The sequence below is a fragment of the Scleropages formosus genome, chromosome 6 (assembly GCF_900964775.1).
Source record: "Scleropages formosus chromosome 6, fSclFor1.1, whole genome shotgun sequence".
NCBI classification, from domain to species: Eukaryota; Metazoa; Chordata; class Actinopteri; order Osteoglossiformes; family Osteoglossidae; genus Scleropages; species Scleropages formosus.
Window position 1 is genome coordinate 24,592,945 of NC_041811.1, and position 20,973 is coordinate 24,613,917.

Here is a 20,973-nt window from a genome sequence, read left to right on the forward strand (position 1 = left end):
CCACACACAGCACGTGCCTGGGATGTACTTACACGTGTGTTCATGTGTAGGTGTGTGAGCCTCAGTAATTGAACAAATGCAGATTTACCGTCCGTCCGTGTGTGTGTGTGTGTGTGTGTGTGTGTGTGTGGGTCTTCAGAACGCAGTTACATAGAATGTGGTTGTAAAACGGTACAAAAGGAAATGATTGCTTCCTCCACACTCGAACCATTGTCTGCACTATAATGAGCATGATCTCGCGCTCGTGATCGCCTGCGAGCATCTGCATGTGCATATGTGCATATCCATGTGTGTATGTGTTAGTGTATCGGTCGTGATGACAGCACCGCGGGCTGGGAAAGGCCACGCGTGGTGATCGTGTGTGGAAAAGAAAGATGTCATGTTTTTGCGCTCCTCCCGTTTACCCTTTGGCTTTGTTCACTGCCGCGAGCAGGCAGCTTGGATGGCCATGACCGTGGCGTGGTCGGTCGGCGTGTCTCTCAACGACGTGCTCCGCCGCAGATGGACCGTCGTCGTCGGTGCTCGTGAGGAGGAACCGATGAGCTGGTGATGAACATCATCTCACACACGGGCACGAGCAGAGCGTCGCTCCATCGCATCGGCAGCAGCAGCCCCGCGCTCTCCGGACCCACCCGGGCGCCGCTTCGCGCACGCAACTAACAGCAGCGATCGCGCGGTTTTGCGGCTGCTGCTGCTGCTGGGTGGTACTTTGACTTTCTCCACCAGGCTGGGCGCCCTCGCCGCGGGAGGCCAGCGTGGACTCGCGGTGAGCGAAGCGCTCCGATTTCGCTCCCGTTTGCTCTCGGGGTCGGACGCGAGTGGATGCGCGGCGGCGGCGGCGGCGGCGAAGCGCACTTGCTTTGTGTCCTCGTGCTCTCAGCGCCCACAGCGCTCCTCCTTTTGTCCTTCAGTCCTCTCTCAGTCGGCGCAGCCTCCGGAGGATGTGTCAAACTCTGCCTAACTAGATTCTCAACATGACAGCCTTGCAGTTGCTAGTCGGGGTTGATTGTCTGCATCGATCGAGCATCTCGCGGCTTTTCACACAATTCCATTCAATTCCGGAGATGCTTCGTTCGTGTTCCTTATAATCAGCACTTTTCACTTTCATCATAATCCATATTCAATATTCATAACCTCAGGCGGGACACTTTTCTTTTTTTTTTTCCCGAGCGAAACGATCGGAAAGTCTGATTCCAGCGCAACTTTTGCATCTTTTCTGCCTTCTTCTTCTTGTTCTTCTGCACGCCTCCCTCGGCTCGGATTTGACTGGAATAAACCCGAAGAATAATTTTCATAATTTTGCACAACAAGTACGTGAAAGAAAATAAGCGGAGAATGGTTGCGTGCGGTGAGCCGTTATATAATGTCTAATTTGTGGGAGTGTTTTTTTTTTTTGTAACTTATATTTTAAAAACCCGATATCGAGATATAGCAGTATGTTGCACAGCCTATTGTGTATAATAAATGTACAAGTACTTCTAGCCTAGAGCGTCTATAATAATAATAATAATAATAGATGCGCATGATAAAGAGAGGAAATAGTTGTAGGAAGCGCTTGCATGATCGGAGAAAAAGCCAAGTGAGAAAACAAAGAGGCTGAAGAGAAGAAGAGCTGCTCGTGCTGCTGTCCAGCGGTGCTGGTCCAGTGGTCCAGGTCCAGCGCGTCTGTCCACCTTCCGGGTTTTCCCTCCCAGCAGCCCGATGTCGAAAGGGACTTGCACCATCTGTCTCCAGCCCCGCGGACACGATCCTGTACATTTCTAATATTTATTAAGGTAAGAGTTCTGCCTGCACTGCTCTGCGACATCATCATGCTACTACTTTTTTTTTTTTTTTTTTTTTTTTTACAAGTGTAAATGTCTCCACTATAGTATAGAGTATCGACAGTCAGCATTTCTTTTGTTACCCTTTCAGCTGAGAAGAAAAATACCACTTTTGTTGCTGCACACCGAGACAGGTTGTCCAGGACCAGGACCGCAGATGGGACCTTTAAGAAATGATGTCAGGAAAAAAAAAATATTCTCTGACATATATTTTGCTGCACTTGCTCCATAGGAATTTAAAGTTTTATATGTAGGATACCCTTGGTGTCCAGCTACTCATGGTGCACCATGCAGTGAGACCCGTAATTAACTAGGTTCATTGTTGGGTGTGTGAAGATCTGTCAGGTTTCGGTTCTCACCCCCAATGCTTTGTGTGGTTTATATGTTTAACTTGTATGTTCCAAGGGCTTCGGCTGGACACACGCTGGACAGGCACTGGACAGTGGTCTGAGGGGTTTGTGTTACTGATAGATAGTGGGGCTTTGGTGCTGAGTTGTCACAACTGTTGGTATGTGAAAAATAAGGGAAAGGGTGCAAGTATGTAGGTGACCCTCACAAAGGGTGATGTAATGGGACCGATGGGTCTACCCCTTCCATTAGCAGAGAATCCCTAGTGGAATGGATGAATGAACTGGTCATCAGACTGGAAGAAAGGAAGGGGCACGGTGTTACTCGGTCCCTCATCACCCCTGCACCTTCACAGTCCCTTAGCTTCCCACGGCTATCCTGAGTGACCCATCTTCTTACACTCTTTCCAGCTCAGCTTCCTTCCTTCTCCAGCTTTCTTCTCAGGGTTCCTCAGTTAATCTCATGACCTTCCCATGACTTTTAGCTGTCTGAACCCCGGTTTGTGAAACCCGGTTATTGCTCCTCAAGAAAGTGCCTTTATTGGTTGTGTATTAGTGGTCCTTTTTCGGTCCTTATGTAAGGGCTGCTTTAATGGCCACCAGGCTGAAGTTGACATACTAACTGCTACCTCAAGGTACTCTGTGAAAATACAGTAGCTGTTCTTGTCTTTGACCATTTCCGTGCCGTAATCCTTTATTTGCAACGGAAAAGCTGATAGGGTATACATGGGCAATTACTGCTACGGTCTTACACGTTTCAGAGGCGTCTCTCAATTAGAGGCTCACGTGTGAAACACCCCTTGGGTGACATCGATAAGATCCGTGAGCGCTGCACTTAAAGAAAACTGCGTGTCTTGTGGCCCTCGGTGATTAGAATTCCCCACTCTTGGGTTTGAGTCTTTGTAGCTCACTAAGTGGTAGTTTATGTGGATTTTACTAATATGACACAGCTCTGACAACTGGTCCAAAAAAGAGAATAACCACAGTCCACAGAACAGAGGATTTAGTACCGTTTTTAAAGTGATTAGTGAGGCATGCATTTCAACTATCTGCTGTCAGGTGGAACAGCCAGAGGCAGCAGGCAGGTTTTGGGTCTTAAAAATAGGATGTATAATTGCACAAAAGCCCAAATGACTAATTTGAGATGAATAAATGTACTGCTTGGGACCGTTCTAATTATGCTTTTACAGCTGGCATTTGGTTTGGATCCAAACCCAAATGAACCCCCACCATCAGAGAAATGTGCAGTATGCTGTAAACAGGTCCTCCTAGGCTACCATTAATTCTGCTCCTCTGCTTTCACCACCCCCCACGCAGTGCTCCAACCACCGTCCCTTGATCAGTCAGTCACCGTGTCAACAGAGCAGCAGCACTCTGTAGACACCCCTCGCCATTTCCCTCTCGTTCACTTTCCACTCATCCCCATTCATCTTTTGCCAGTCCCCTGTGATATGCAATCGTCTAGTGACCAAGTCTTAGTAGCCAAGCTTTTTCATTAACGTCCAATTCCCCCAGCATGGCTCACAGTTAGAGAAAACCCCGCTGACCAGCGTGAGACAACAGGCACCGGTGAAATCAATTCCACTGGGAAATTATATGCAGGTAGTTACTTATCAGTCATGTCACTTGAAACAAACATGACCCATCAAGTCTGTATGATGCACAGTGAAAAACACTACAGTACATATAAACACATAGCATGTGTAATTTTGATTTCAAAACATCATAAACACAAGTTAGAGGAATTTATTTTGCAGGTATTTGCAAAGAAAACTGCGCTGTGAGGGTTGGTGAAATGATGGATCCTAGTTAAAACTGCGAAAAGCAATACCTGATGTGTTGTTTTCAAGTGAGCCTGATTCAAGTGAATCCACCTGCCTTCAACGTGGTGTAATGACAGGGGTGTAATGTCGTAGCATCCAGGCTGAACGTGTTCCGCAGCTGTTTCAATAATCCTTGTGTGTCTTAAACTGACACAAGTTTTAAGAGACCAGTGGCAGCCAAACAGCAGTAGACTGTAGTCTTGGTCCACTTTCAGTGGAATTGACACGATCCAGTGCTGATAGCACTTGCTGAGACATTTTTAGCTGGACAGCATTATGTAGACTGTGAATGGAGTTGAAAGAAGCAGTTTAAGGAACAGGGACAGTTGAAGGCACTTGTCCTCTTCCCAGGTGTAGAAATGGGTTTTGCATTTATCAAGTCAGTCCTGTGTCCGGTGAAGGCAAGTGTAGACTCTTAAGACCACCTTGGTGCACGACCTTGTGAAAGTGTTTTTTTTTTTTTTCCCCTCTTCCATAATGTCTTCTTCTAGTCACGTCCAGCACTCCTGTGATTGATGGCGCTCAAAGAGATGAGGCCACTGGGAACACAGTGGGTCCTGCAGGTTCCTCTGCTGCATCTGGATGACTGAGTACCCTCTGCCTCTTGTCTTGGAGCAGATACTTGTGTGGAAGATGTCATGGTCAGAGGCATGTTTTTCAGCGCCAGTGTGAAGAAGTAGTCTGATTCTGATTCTGTATATAAGAGATGAACCACTTTGGGTGTTCAGCTTGGGCAAGTAAATAGCCTTTCTCTGCTATCTGACCTTTCTTTGTTTCTGATTTAGGTCTCTGTCCTTCTGTTGTGCCTTTAAGCACTAAAAAGTCAGCGATGCTTTTACATGGCTTTGAAATCTTTCATGGTGGTGATTCTCTTCTCAGCCTGGAATTGTACACCACAGCTCAGAGGTATTGCTGTGAATTCCCTAAATGGCTGTATGTCAGGCACAAGTATCTTCAGACTCTGTGGACCGCATGGTCTGCTGTTCTTCATGGTCTCGACAAGAACCACTCTTATCTGGTATTCTAAGAATAAACCGCTTCCTAACAGACTTTGCACTGGAATCTGGTGAAGCCGGATGCCCGAACGACTAATTGCACAGCTGTGATTTAAACAATTTTTGACTTTGCCATTTGCGGGTTGCTCTGGCATTTTACTTGGTGGTAAATCATAGAAGACTGGAGAGTGTGGGTGTAAATGGCTGTCTACCAGAAAAAAAGATGCCCATTTGCTGTTGCTGTGGAAGCTATGTATAAATTTGCATGTTGTGGTTGAATTTTATGTGATATTGTAAAGGAGTAGCTGTACCTGCAGACAAAATGCTATAAGTGCAATGAATGCTATACATTTTGTATGGACAAAAAAGTCCTTGCTCTAAAATTGAAGCATTTGATTAATTAGATCCTTAATATGAATATAAAAAAGTTTGAAGGTACATGCAACTGCTTTTTCCTCTAAAAGTTTTTGAGTAGAAATGTAAAGGAAATTACCATAAAAGCCATGCCTTAATGTATTATTATTCTTTACCTTTTGTATTTCACACCACTATAGCGCCACAATGCAAAATTGTTATAATGATTTGTGAAAATGTATACCCTTTCTCATACAACACCGTTTTTGACTCTTTCATGGTCGTTCTACTTCCATAAATGTGCTTTGTATGATCCTGAAAATGATGCTACAGACAATACATTAACACATGCAATTTATTGAACCCCACATAACTGATTCAACACAACTGTCTGCCCTAGTTAATTAGTTCAGAGCAGTCATTCAATACAGCAACAAAGTAAACATGGAATAAACACTCAGTGGCGCATTCAAGAATATTACAGAGCACAAGAAATTAATTTAACTATGTTCTGAAACTTAATTATTCTTAGTTGTAAGCAATATGAACAATACAACAGAATCCTGTCATGTTGACATTCTCAACAATCACATCCATTAACTAATCTTAATCAAATATTAAAACTGAAACTGCATATTCTTTTTTATTATTGTTCATTGTTACTGTTGCTGATCTTATTAATTAATGTATCTGATACTTTCTTCCAAAATGATTTGGAGTGTAAAGCTTCTTGCCTAATTGCAATGATTCTTGCAATGATTTACCTGTTTGTACAGTTATGTAATTTTTGCTGGGGTAATGTGAGTAAGTATGTCGATCAAGGGTACTCCAGCAGGTGATGGGACTGGGATCTTCGAGTTCTTATAGAAACAAACTATAGAAATACTATTATTTTTTATTATGCAACTTAAATCATTCACTTACTTAAAAACAAGTTAAATAATTAAATTGTGAGAGCGTGAGCTGCTTCGGTGAGCAGGGTTGAAGAGCCATTCAAGGTGTGTGTGAAACTTGTGCTTATATTTTAGGCTGGCACTGTTGTCTTGTACCACCAAGACTGTGTAACTGCAAATGAGTTTGGTCCCTATGAGAGGTATCAGAGGCAGATCCTCTCTCTCTCAGGGTCCCATTGTGTTGACGCACCCATGTGCATCACAATCAAATAAAGAGATTGAATAATGTGAATAACCTTACATCTAGGGTAAATGAAGGCTTCATCCCTGATTAAATGAAGATCATCTAGAATCAAACACTTGCCGCACAGCTCCTCTAACAACGTAGTGTCCGCATGCTTACCAGAGTGACATAGAAAGTGTTCTTGGGAACTTTATTTCTTTATATCATGCACATTTCTGAGCCAAATGATCAAAATGTCTCTGTTAAGTGTTCTGTGTGCCTTGTGTCACACCCTGAATTTGTGAGGCAGACGCTGGACTGCCGTGACCCTGCATTGGAAGAGCAGCTGCTGGTAATGAAGGAATTGAAAGATAACATAAAAGATAAGCTAGAAATAATAATTTAGTTACAGATATCATTAAATGAGTTGGTGTTGTCATTGACATGCATGAAGGTACTTTTTTTCTTTGGCTTTTAAATAAATTTTAAATTACAATTTTTTTTTCCAGGAACTGATCATTTTTTCCGGAAGAAATAATCTTATTTTCATCCCCTCGCAACTGGAATTCTTCCAAAGGGGTGATCTCACATAATTAATTATCCTTTTCAGGTGAGGGATGGGTGTACTTTTATTTCCTACTTATACAGTTCTTAATTTAAATGCTGCAGCAAATTCTCCTTCCAAAGGAGGGACTAAAACAAACACACACACACACACACACACACACACAGTCTGAAAGCGCTTGTCCCAAGTGGGGTCGCGGTGAGCCGGAGCCTAACCCGGCAACACAGGGCATAAGGCTGGAGTGGGAGGGGACACAGCCAGGACGGGACGCCAGTCCATCACAAGGCACCCCAAGTGGGACTCGAACCTCAGGCCCACTGGAGAGCAGGACCCGGTCCAACCCACTGTGCCACTGTACCCCCGGGACTAAAATATAAAGCCACAAAATTCTATAACATTTTATTAAATGTGGTTAAAAAAAAAGTGAAAATGAAGGACAAAAAGGAAGAAAAATTGTCATTGCAGTACAGTTAATAAATTGGCCCTACACTGGTTTATTTAAAATATGTTGTCATGTTTCTAAAACTCTATGAACACCTTGAGCATATGGAATGTAAAGGACAACAGTGGCTTTTTTGCAGTTTTGTACCATAGTACTTCAGTACATACTACCTTAGCACACTTATTACTGCACATATAGCGAACAGGCTGATGCAGCAAATAAGGTGGAATCCTGCAGCATTTTGCATTTATTCCTTAACCTAGTTGTTGTCAGTGCCATTCAGCAGACATAAAAAAAACATGTATGCCAATGTATTCTATCAAATTATGCACAAAAAAATAAAAAGCTTAATTTGTTGTGGCGTACCGTGCAACATAAATGCAATCTAACAGGAGAGAGCTTGCACATTCATTTGCATGAATACAAATGTAAGCCTGTCATTTACATTTATCAGTGCTTGGAGGTAAACATCTTTTCATGCATATCTGGTTCAGCTTCAGGAGGAGTTAGCTCTCAGGATTTTAGACCTTGTCTCTATGATGTCATGATTTTCCAGTCTTCCCCCGAATTTAGTAAAATGATGATATGGTGATAATGCGGTATCTGCAATGCTGTACGACAGTGCTAATAATGTAGTAAGGTACTTGTGTTCCTAATTATCAAGGGGACATAAAATCAACATGGGGGGGCATGGTGGTGCAGTGGGTTGGACCAGGTCCTGCTCTCCGGTGGGTCTGGGGTTCGAGTCCTGCTTGAGGTGCCTTGAGATGGACTGGCGTCCCGTCCTGGGTGTGTCCCCTCTCCCTCCAGCCTTACGCCCTTTGTTACCGGGTTAGGCTCCGGCTCCCCGCGACCCCGTAGGAGACAAGCGGTTCAGACATAAAATCGCCTATTGTAAACTTGTTTTTTCGTGTATGAAAGAGAACTTAGGGATCCCGCCGTCTAGTGGATTTCTTGGAAACATTTAGGCAACTGTAAAATGACTGAAACCTTCACAGTATGTATTTCCATGCAAGACGTCACTCGTACGAATCCAGTATCTCGCTGTATCTGATCGTCCCCTATGGCTGTCAGGGTTTTCCATGCTCTTTGCACAGGGTGAGCAGCAAAAATAGACAGAAAGAAAGAAAGAAAGAAAAAAAGAAAGAAAGAAAACCTTGCCCATTAATTACTACGGAACGCTCAATGCTCAACTGTATCTGCAGATCCTAAACAATCCTAACTGGGGAACTTTCCTCCCGCTGGATGAAAAGCAAAAAATATACCTGATCTTACTGTATTATATCTGTTATGTAGGCAGGACACTTTGCTTGTTTTTTTTGTGTGTGTTGAATATGCCGAATACTAAGGAAGTGTGCTGACACACTGAAAAGACTACACACTGAAAGCGGAACATTTTCCACGAACACGGCTATCGTGGACTTTATTGCTCTGCTGATCTCGGGCTGATGATGGGGATGACGGAGTACCCAGGTGCCTGCCTGCCATAATAAAGTGTGTTAAAGATCTGGGATGTATAATGTGTATATATATGGATGTATAATACAGTTATTACTGTGTTATAGTATCTCTTTGAGTTTAAACAAAACCTTGTGGCAGTTTGGGGATTAAGAACAGCTATCAAACAGTCGTCACGGGAAGAGCATTACTTTGAAGGTGGGAGGTTGCAACTTCACATGTGTCCGAATTCATTTTTTTGAACAGTCTGGTGTATTTATCATGACTTGCCTATACCTTTGGCGGGACTGGAAGTGAAAGGAGTTAGGAGTCCATTGCGAAAACCTTGCCTCTCAGCATGATGGATAATTACCTAATTGGAATTCATGGAGATACTTGCACTCCGCAATAGACTACATACTATTTTTGGCATGGATTCCCGCAGAGCAACATTTCCCTGAATGTCCTTGCAAAATCTCTCTCTGCTTCCACAGTACAGCACTGGCAAAGACGGTACATAAACTTGCATGTCCTGAGGGGATGCGCACTCATTTTGTGTTGGGACGCTCAGCGGGTTTTCATAATTTAACACGGAAGCTGTTAATGGGGCAGCCTGCGGGACTTTGTCTGCCTAAAAATGTATTGATAAGGGCCGATTGACACTCGTTTCACAGCGGAGGCCCCGCGGATCCGAGAGCAAACCTTCCCAGCAGCCTTGATGATGCGGTGTGGCACGTGCTTCAGAGTCACTTCGATTTTACCGCACGAGGATTAGACAGGACTTGGAGATCACGCTGAGGAGACGGATGGTGAATCACCTTGAGTCACTACAGGATAATTAGTGTTAATGCTGGAAAAATGTCATCTCATATATCTAATTCATAAAAACCAGAATAATTTAAGGCTCTCAATTGTACGTTTCATCAGCCAGTTAACGTGAGCGCTGACACAGGCAAGTTCTTAATAAATGTTAAGATAAAATACAGTATCTTGTACAAGTTTATTCTTGTTCTCTTTTTGTAGAAAAAGATTAATGTCGGTAATTTGAGCACTGTGCTGAATTTCAGCTCATGAGAACTGTATAAAACTTTCAGATGCAATGATGAACCTTGGCGACAGCTCAGAGCGATCTGAACCAGATGGATTCTAATAATCCTTCAAATTTTTTCCACGAACTGACTGTAAGGATCGCAAAATATCATAGGAAAATTACTTCCGAAGGCTCATTTTTAGTATTGTGGTCTCCTTAATGTGAACAGTATCTTTTGGTTTTAATCAGTGTCAGCATGTTTAGAATGGGCTGCATAATGTCCTGGCAATATTCCCTTACTTGGATGTCCTTTGTAGGAGGTCAGTTTGCTTTTATAGGTGGTGACCTTTTTTTTTTTTTTATAATAAGATCATGTAGTGAGGAGATCATTTCACTTGCTCATTGCGATTTATTTTTGCCCTGAACGAAACGCAACTATGTTAATGGCTAAACAAGGGAATGATGGAATGGTTGGCTGGCTATTCAGCCAATACAATGAAACTGAGTTTTATATGACCACGGGGAGGATGGATAATGCCACTTTTCCAGAAAACTCTGTGTGCTGACCTACATTCGCTTTCCCTCTTAAATATATCATTGTATCGCAATGCTTTTAAGCTTTGGATTGTACAGTTCAGTGTTCATGTCATTTTTCCATCCAACCTACTCTTAATTTGTTAGGGTTGGTTTGGTAGTTACAAAATTCTGGTTTTTGTACTTCACACCAGTACATGGGCTCAAGGTCTTTATAGGAAATTGTTACAGCTGCATTTTTTCTATAAAATAATCTTTCCTAATGTAATTTATTTTTGTTATTTGTATATCATAAACAGGAGTGAAAGTATTCAATGAAATAGAATAATAAGATTAGTCAGGCCTAATTATATTTCAGGGGCTAAGAGTGAATAATTGTGGTTGTTTAATTGACATATATGCACTTGTCATGAAAGTCTCACTGGAAAAAAACCTAGTGAGATCTCTTTCTCATGAGTTCTGTTTACGTTGGTTTGAACCATGCGATTAATTCGGTATAAATAATCAATCAGTTCAGATCAGTCAAGACTAATGAATTATGAGCAGTGCTGGAGTCACACCCAGTTACATGATGTGACTTCAGGACTTGCACTGAGACGCTGATCCTACCTGTTAATGTCACATATGGGCATAACCTGAGTTTTGAAGAGCTTTCTTGTCTTGAAGCTGGTCACATTTCACACTGTAGGCTCATTCTGAACAGTGAACTGGTGGTCAGAACAGAAATGTGGTATGGTGGCACAGTGAGTAGCGCTGTTGTCTCAGCACCAGAGCAGTGTAGGAGGATGTGGGTTTGATCCCCCCTCGGTCTATGCGAAGTTTGTATACTCTCCCCGTGTCTGTATGGGTTTCCTCCCACAGTCCAAAGACATGCTGTTCAGGTTCCCCCATAGTGTGTGAGTGACAGAGCGTGTGTGTGTGTTCCACTGATGTATGGATGAGTGACCCAGTGTAAGTAGTGTATCTAGCAGTGTAAGTCACCGCGGTGAATAAGGTGTGTGGGCTGATAACACTACATACAATTCATTGGAAGTTGCTTTGGAGAAAAGTGTCTGCTAAATAAATAAATGTAAATGCTCTATGCTGTAAAATTGAGACCATAACAGAAACAAACCCTCACTGATTCACATGTCTATTCAAACTAGGTTGCAGTGCTAATGATAGTATTCCATATGTATTTTCAAGGGGGTATTAGGAATTCCAACTGTCAGAAAATTTTTCAATGAGAGGTGTAGCTGTTGCGAGTTATGTTTTTTTTTATGTCTTGTCTTTGTGTGTTTTCCTCATTCATATCTTCGCATAAGTCTTAGTAGAGAAGAAATGTGCTTTTTTCTATAGTTCCTTTGTACAGGCTCTAGGTTTCCTACAGAATTTATGTCTGCAGAGCAAGACCAGCCCAAGGTGTCAGAGAATAAGCCATCTGAAAACGGAGGGAATTTCTTTTGCCTCATGTATTCATTTACTAATTTTGATGACATTGCTCCTCTGATGCATCCCACAGTGTTAAGGTATCCACAATATTTTACCCATTTATACAGCTGACTGGTTTTTCCTGGAGGGGGTGCGGTGGCGCAGTGGGTTGGGCCGCAGTCCTGCTGTCCGGTGGGTCTGGGGTTCGAGTCCCGCTTGGGGTACCTTGCGACGGACTGGCGTCCCGTCCTGGGTGTGTCCCCTCCCCCTCCGGCCTTACGCCCTGTGTTGCCGGGTAGGCTCCGGTTCCCCGTGACCCCGTATGGGACGAGCGGTTCAGAAAATGTGTGTGTGTGTGTGTGGTTTTTCCTGGAGTATTTTGATGTAGGTACCTTGCTCTAGGGTGCTACAGCAGAAGGTTGAATTGGAACCTATGACCTCTAAGTCCAAAAGTGGCAGTTTATGTTACCAGCTGCCCATGATGTGAGTAGGTTTGAATGTTTGTATGAAAAAAAATCAATGTTCAACATATAATTTTCCCATTTGATAATAAGCACATATTTATTGCTGAATGAATATTTGTAAGTAGATTTTTCATGGAAAGCTACTGCTGAGCATAAGCAAGTGAGAACTGTCCTTATTCGGCAAGAAGTAATCCGTTCCTTCCTACACATGAGAAGATCATTCTTTTTTTGCCATCCTACAACTGTAGGTCCTACAAGAACCTTTCTAAGAAAGCAATGCACTGAATAAGATGTTCTTGGCTTTGAGGGGGGGGATTAAAAATAATAAACACTGTAGAATTCTAATCCAAACCCTCATTCACTTCTGCTTAAAAGAATTAGCTGAAAAATACTGAACAGAAGGAAGGCATTCATCAAAAGCTGTGCTATATAAAATTCAATTTTCCTCAAAACTGGAGTAAATTAAGGCTAAATTATGTCCTGTTCTCTGTCTAGAAAATTGTGTTTAAGCTGTATTCTGTATTAGAACAGCATTCCCAGACACTGACATGGCAGCAATAGTCTGCAGTGAAAGAAATTCTCATCTTAGATGCACTGTTCTACATAAACTTGCTGTCCAAGTTGTACAGTGGGAGTTAAGACAGTGTTTTCTGAACAGTAGCAGCATATTTCATGATGACATGAATGGAGTGATGTGGGGTGCGGTGGTGCAGTGGGTTGGACCGGGTCCTGCTCTCCGGTGGGTCTGGGGTTCAAGTCCTGCTTGGGGTGCCTTGCGATGGACTGGCATCCCATCCTGGGTGTGTCCCCTCCCCCTCCAGCCTTCCACCCTGTGTTGCCGGGTTAGGCTCTGGCTTCCCGCGACCCGCATATGGGACAAGCGGTTCAGATGGTGTGTGTGTGTGTGTGTGTGTGTGTGTGTGTGTGATGAATGGAGTGTATGTTGCTCTTGCTTGAAAGTACCGATGGCCCATGGAGGGTCAGATATTTTGCAGATTTCCACGTGTATAACAGAAAGCTGTGGCGGTTACACAGAGGACCCGAGAAACATTTTTTGTTGTGTTCACGGCTATTTATTTTCATAAACCTATAAACAGAGCAGAGGTCAATAACTTTTTTCAGCGTTGCTGACTAGGATTAAACTGTCGTTAGACTCTGGATTTGAAGTGCTTATCTGAATACAATGACAGCTGAGTTACTGTGCGTGCCGTTTATTTCTGAGGTCCTAGCGCAGAATGGACACAGTGCATTAAAGATGCCCATTGATCTCCATTGTTTTGTCCTGGGAAGAGATTGCTCTGTTAAACACTTTTGATATTTTGGTTACTATCTCTTAAATATACTTTATGTTCCACTGGGTTAAACAAAACAAAAGTCACATAATTTATTTTAAGGGAGTCAATTCTTTTTATGTGCTTGTAAATCCATTTTAAAAAGCATGTTGACAATCCTTACTGTCATAACAATATCTGTAGTACCTGTAACTGAAGGATTATCTAATTCTTTCTGACTACTGTCCGATTACTGCTCGTAATATTTAACATTATTTTTCCTCGGTAGGCTTTTGTAGTTCCCTGTTCTCTCAAACTATCGGTAGATTTTACAGGTGACCTCTAGGAATGTGTAACATTTTTATTAATTTAGCTGAGACTCTTCTCCACAGCAACTTAAAATGATCTTACTCATTTGTGTAATTTTGTAGCTTTCACTGGAGTAATTCAGAGTAGATACCATGCTCAAGGGTACTACAGCAGGAGGTAAGATTCAAACCTGCGACATCTGAATCCACAGATAACAGCTGTTACTACCACCCTACCTGCTGAAAGCCCAAGGATTGGCCTAAAGTCACAAAGGTTAGAGGGTTAGGGGTTTGGTGTCCACCCATGTGTTATGTACAAGGTGAGTTTCAGTGACACGAATCTCTGTGGTAGTCAGTTCTGTAGACTGCGTACAGTCAACATGCTTTTTCCGTTTTTGTGCAAAAGTCTTTTTGTCTGTATCATGAAGAGCAGACTTATTTGCCCACGGATGTCCCCGTCCCTGCATCTGCAGTGATTAATTAATACAACACAACTTGTTACATCATCACATTTCTTTCTCAAGCGATCTAATTAAGACGTCTCCATGGGGGACGCGGGAGATGCAAAATATGTCACCTTGAAGAACACCAATGAATGACCTGCTCTTGTTTACGCGTTGTGGGTGCGTAAAAGTGCGATGCAAGGTTTCCAGTGTCCCTCCCGGTTAGCTGGACCCTGTCCACTGCACGCAGGTGTACTGGAACTGATATTAGCGGGTTTGTTGTTTGTTGAAGCGCAGAGCACCTCACCAAGTTCCCACAGGCAGCACTTCAGCATCGTGGATTACCGTGTTACTCATCTTTCAGTGAATGGAAACGTTGTTTACAGTCAGTAAATTAGATTGCAAAGTGCGTAGAAATGATTGAACGGAAAAGAATTGTATTTAGTATTTATTGAACAAGGATCTTCTTGGTGATTAGATTCTCCTTTGTGATGCAGACCTGCTGGAAAATACAAAGTCCTGCTTTAAACAGTAATTAATAATGGAAGTAAAAAGATTTATGGTGTCCTTTTGTCTTGAGCTGAATGTATATAGGCTCAAATCCAGCTGAAACAGTAGTATTCTAATATACTGTATTTGATTTACTAGAAACTGCTACAAGGTTTTTGCTCTTATGTTCTCTCCTATTTAGTTCAATTTTTTATTGTTTCTCAAGAAAAATATACATTGGACATTTACAGCTGGAATACTGTATAGCCAGGGAATATCTATAGTGGTTCACTAATTTATTAACATTTCATTCGACCTGTAAAGCCATGGGGTTGTGTGGGATGGATCGGACTGAAAAAAAATAGTGAAACAGCCTTTAAGGACCTGAATTTCATGGATTTGATTTATAGTGTTATCCATAAGATCTGTGACACCCAGTGAAGTAAGAAAAAGTTTTGTTTCATACTCTGTTATGGATATCTTTGTCCTGTGATTGTAATGGTATTTTCATAAAAATTGTGATCATGAGGTTTAATCAAACGTATAATATTATTTTCTTTCTTGCACTGTGTTTTAACCTCTGCGAAGCAGTTGTGTGTAGGTGTGTGCTTGTGTCACCTCTATAGGAGAACGCAGCGATGTGTGACAGACCATGCATTGATTATTAACTGGACCACATGCTATTTACTGCACTCCAGCAGAGTGGAGAGACACACTTTGGTGTGACTCTAGACTGGGCTGAAAGGGGAACCTTGACAGCGCGTGAACACGGTGTGATCTTAAAAGCTGTGAGTGGGTTCTGCGTCCTCGTGATGCTGACAGTGACGGAGTGACCGTCATCCACACGAGACTGCTAAGTTGTTGATATGCTGAACACAGGTTTTCTGCCAGACCTTCATCTTTCCTTTTATACATTCATCATTCCATCTGCTGAGTTTTTATTAACGTTTCAAAGCGCTTTTGGCATAACTGAAGAATTTCCATCGAAGCAGTTCTCAGTTATGTCAATCTGTCACTATAGTAGCTGCCGACTTGATAGTTTTGCGATGTGCACTTTATGATGTTATAAAATGAATGTTCGTGCACTATATTGCATGGGGACTGTAAATGTGTGCACCTGCCTTCTCTCTCTTGCTCTCTCTGTAGGGTGTTGATGGAGAGGATTTCGAATGACAGCCGGTACAGTGGTCATCACAGGTGGAATTTTAGCTACAGTAATTTTACTGTGCATCATCGCAGTACTTTGTTACTGTAGGCTGCAGGTAAGCTTTTTAAAGGCATTTTAAATTATTACCAGAAAAGAGTAGATCATATTTAGTGTATTTACAGTACTGGAAATGTGATATTTGAAATGTCAAGAAAAAATTCCTGACTTATGTAATTGTTTCATGATTGCCTAAAGGTCTGGCTGTCATGAAAAATGTTAGTGCTCTTCATATTGTCTGGTTCAGCACAATAATTAATACACAATGAAAGCTGTCTTTGATTCATTTCTGTTTCTTTGCTAGCATTCCTTCGCAGGTGACCCCGAAGACAAAGTTAGAGGAGAATAAATCTTAGTTACACAGACACCTGTGGCATACCTTAATTTACCGAGCACCTACCGTATATCTTCTTCTGCTCTTGTAGAATCTTGGCACTTGTGGGTATTAAATATCAAATAAATGCAGAAGCGTTCCTCTGATGCTGCTTTTTCTATCTCAGTTTGATTTTACTTACTAGCCTGTTGTCAGAACATAAAGAAAATTGCAAGCATAAAAACATCAACAACCCTGAGAGCCGTTCTCTGTATAAGGATGCAATATGCAATTTGTTGTATATCACTGTGGACACTGCGTTCTCTTGTCCACAGGACCCCAGTAATTATTCACTAGTCACTATTGTCTCTGCCGCTCCAAAATACAAAACTGTGAATAAAGTACTAGTCTAATGTCTGGAATGTACCTAGTTGAAAGCAGACTTGCCTGAGCCAAGAAACGCAGGAACTGGACATTCAAGGAGTGGAAGTCAGTCTTACAGACCAGTGACTAAAATGTGAAATATTTGGCTCCAACTGCAAACTATTTGTGAGATACAGAGCAGGTGAGCGCATGACTTGTGCCTGTGTGGTTCCCTCTGACCAACGTGGGGTGGCAGTGTCATAGTCTGGGGTTGCTTTGCTGGTGACACAGTTGATGACCTTTCCCAAGTTCATGGCATGTCAACCAGCCTGGCTATCATAGCAAGCTTCAGAGGTATGCTGCTACATCAGGATTAGAGCTAGCTGGACAGTCCACCATTCTTGAACAAGATAAAAAAAAAAAAAAAAAAAAACTGTGAAAAACTAGCAAGTGTATTACATCTTTTGACTTCTACTGTATATTTCACTGCTTACAGGGTTGTTGGATGCATTTTTGTACTGTCTGCTTCGACAAAACAAAGACAAATACTAATTTGTTGTATGCATAGGTGGAGGGTTGAGGTTTGATGGGCAAACTTCTGGAGCAGTTACAAATGCAAACTGTACCTGCTGATCCCAGAGTAAAGTGTGTGCTGAGAGACATGAGAGCAATACACTTTTGGACATTCTCTGTCAACTAAATCTTAGCTTTTTATCAAGTTTGGGTGGCAACAGCTAATAGTAATATCTGAAATTTAACTTGACTAGTTACATTATGGATTCTGTAATGATCTATGTAGAAATATAAAGCAAAGAAGTGAACTTGAATGTTGTAAACTGATTGATTGTTCGCTTCTGTGGTTTGGGGTATCTAAGTAATTCTTTCGCTCTCTTTCCCACGTCGCTCTCAGTATTATTGCTGTAAGAAGGAGGAGTCCGAGTCGGAGGAGGAGGAGCCTGACTTTGCGGTCACTTCCCACATTCCGCCCGTGCACTCCAACCACAACATCGTCGCGGCGACGGCGTCCACCACAGCCAACGGCCCCGCCCTCTTCACACCGCCGCCGGTCCGCAAGCTGACACGCTCGCAGACGTTCTGCCCCTCCTGCACACACTACGAGCTGCCCTTCTACCTGCAACACCCAGAGGGCCTGCGCAACGGGGGCGAGCGCATCGGCTACCGGGGTCCCCCACAGCATCTGCAGCATCGGCAGCTGCGGGACCTGGAGCTGCCTGTGGACCTGCCCAACTACCATAAGCTCAACCTGACTCGGTCCGTCACCATGCGCGAGATGTTCACACGTAGCTGCAGCATCAGCACCGATGTGTAGCACCACCCGGCTGCAAAGAGGATCGCTGCGGTAGGAATGGGGACCCCTTTCTTTCTCAGACTCATGCAGATACGTAAACCTGCAGTCGCCTGTGTCCCCGCAGAGCCGCCCTCCCCGGCCCGTGTTTTCGACAACATTTCATCCGCCGGCTAATTCGGGACATGCCCGCGGATGGCCATCCTTCAATGGAGCCTAACTGGCAGCTCCTTGATTGCCCCTGTCCACCATTTACTGCAGAAAGGGCCCGGGGGAAGTGGGGACAGAGAGAGATGGTGTTTTCATTTGGCTCAAGCCAGTGCCCCATCCCCCAGCCAGGCTCCTCCCCTTTTGCAGGATGCACACCTCTGCTCAAACATTCGTTACCATAGCAGCACAACCTGTATTTAGTAGTAAGTCCTGATCAGAAGGGAGCCGAGCCAAGACATGTTTGTCAGTGCCGTGGTCCGATGTCATGTATAAAACGAAGAGTGGCGTTGCGGAGGTGCTGCGAATTAGACACCTCGTACGTAGGGGAGCACTAGAGCCATAGTGAAATTTATTGTGTTTTATCTCACTGTACAGGTGCCAGTTCTGTCAGAACATCCAATATTTTACATTAGGGCTAAAGTACTGAGATGAGGCTTTCAGGATGACCGTTGAGGACAAGGATGCAGCTGCTTCAGAAGTGCGAGGAACATTCCCTGCACTGGAAAGAATGTCCTGCACTTGCCCTGTTTTTTCACCTTTTTGCGTATCGACGGCACACACCGGTAAGCTGCTGTACACATACATACCAATGACATAAGGCATCACACCAAGGTTACAGAAATGTTCTGTTTAATTTCAGTTTTGTGTGAAAAATAGTTTGACTTTGCCAAATACAAGTTTCAAGTAGAGTGAATCTGTGGCCGAAAAAACTACGTAAGCTGACTTACTATTTTACCTGTTTTAAATTATATAAAAGCTGTATGGTGTATCCTCTTTTTTTAACAAACTGTATGAAAACTACAAAAAGTTGTTTTTTTTACTACTTATGTGCTTTTCAAATTTGCAAGTTTTGTCTGCTCACTACACTTGCCCTTTGCTCCACCATTGTGCTGGAATGGATAATCCAGGCTACCTCTCTGAATCCATTCTGCTTGGCGTGACGCGGCCGGAGGAATTTGTCGCGCGCCCAACTCTGTCGGCTGAGAGCGTTTCTTCTTTACTTGAATAACGGATCCAGGATCGCTTTCCTAAAACTCGTGTCACAGGGCTAGGTCTAGTTTCGTTTTGCTGGACTTGAAGGAGTGGTTCCGTGTTTTGGTTTGTTGTCCGGCGTTAGAGGAGATACTTGAAGCGGCTGTGTCGGGAACGCATAAATGTGGCTTCTTGTCACATTTCATCTCTTTGGAGACACGCCGAAGACTCAGACTGTGGTTCTTCTGCCTCTTCTCAGCCCGGAGATTCTTAACGTCATCACCGTATGTCACCTTGAAAGCAGTTATTTTGTCAAAGTTTATTTTAGTGACGTACGGATGGTTTTTAGAAATGAACGTTGCCAGTTGTCAGAGGTCCTTGAAGATCCATTTTAATTCTGCTTCTTTCTTCTTACGAAATACTTTTGCAGCAGTAATGTTTAATTCTGGTGGGAAAGGAAATATAAATCTTAAGGCTCTGGGTTTTTCTCCTACCCTGTGCCCCTCCATTCTCCCTCCATCAGACAGTGGAACATGTGACCAGGACACCGGGCGGTAAGGGCAATGGCTTCGGTTTGGGCCCTGTGTGTCTTCCCATCTGTCTCGGAGGTCTCTGTGAAATCGAGTGGCTTTTCGAGAAGGTTTAGCTGCGTGCTGCATCGACACCTGTTCACTCGCTCACACGCGCTCCCGTTCACCTAGACCAAGCACCGCACTTCTTATACACACGCACACAAGCATACACACAAGACAGACACGCAGCGCCATTCCTCTGCAGAGTGCTGCTCTTTGACAATGTTGAGGTGATTTACTTTCGTTACATCACACTGGATATTTTCTGGCAGCGACTGCAGGACCAGCACAAGGATTGTATGAGATACACAATTACCATTGTTATTATTATTGACATTTTTCCGATCGGTTCTAATTATTATTATTTGATGTTATCGGTTTTTGCCGGGGTGTTGCTTTATCTCAGTATTTGTGTTTTCGGGTCATTGTGCTGAATTTACGTTTCCAGTATTAATGGTTTTCAGTAATACTGACATGGTACAGATGTGGTTAATAATGTAAGGCTAACACATGGTTGTTAATAAAATTCAGTTGAAATCTTTTGTGCGGCTCTTCATTTCTTCATTTCTTCGCTACCGAGCGCTTCCGTGTGAGCGCCCGAATCCTCGGCAGCCTCCGGTTTATAGTTCCGTAGCGCTAATGGGAAATATTGAACTAATAAACGTGCCTGTGTTGTTTTTTTTTTTTAAATGAAAACATTTGCTTGTACATTAACAGTTTAAAATCTGGAATGAGTGGTTTTAATACATTGATTCAGTTTGCAACTACTGTTGAAAATAGACTAATCAGGTATGACTAACACAAATTATTTCTGTTGTGTATTTGTTTTTCCACCACAGCCTGGAATTCCACTGAATTTTATGATAAATACACAGTGAGAGTAATACATATAAATGACATTATGACAAAGCAAATCTTCTGGACTCTGCTGTAAATTCTGGACATTTGTTGTCATGGAGACCTGTTCCATTGTTTCTGATTGTCCTCAGTTTTATCTTAGGCCATGTGATTTCAACAGTACCAGCTTCCATTTCATGAATAATTCAAGGACAACGTACGATTCCGTCCTCTTCTGTATCATCTTCGCGATTTAAGCAAAAGCTTTAATTTTATAGTAAGTAAAGGTGACTCTAGTTGGTTGTTTCAAACAGTTACAGTTCATCATTTTATCTTTCGGTGCTT

The 20,973-nt window shown here is 42.8% G+C and overlaps 1 protein-coding gene across 2 annotated transcripts; it reads left to right on the forward strand.

Annotated features, from left to right (window-relative positions):
- The first annotated feature begins 322 nt into the window (after nucleotides 1-322).
- On the forward strand, nucleotides 323-20,273 carry fam163ba (family with sequence similarity 163 member B, genome duplicate a). Of its 2 annotated transcripts, XM_018749593.2 has the most exons (3): nucleotides 323-1,775; nucleotides 15,998-16,113; nucleotides 17,642-20,273. In XM_018749593.2, the coding sequence occupies exons 2-3, from the start codon at nucleotides 16,021-16,023 to the stop codon at nucleotides 18,059-18,061; spliced, it is 513 nt and encodes a 170-aa protein (XP_018605109.2). In that variant the 5' UTR covers nucleotides 323-1,775; nucleotides 15,998-16,020; the 3' UTR covers nucleotides 18,062-20,273. The 2 variants fall into 2 exon arrangements, with proteins under 2 accessions (XP_018605109.2, XP_029108487.1); XM_029252654.1 differs by lacking the exon at nucleotides 323-1,775 and having other exon boundaries at nucleotides 15,729-16,113.
- Nucleotides 20,274-20,973: the final 700 nt, after the last annotated feature.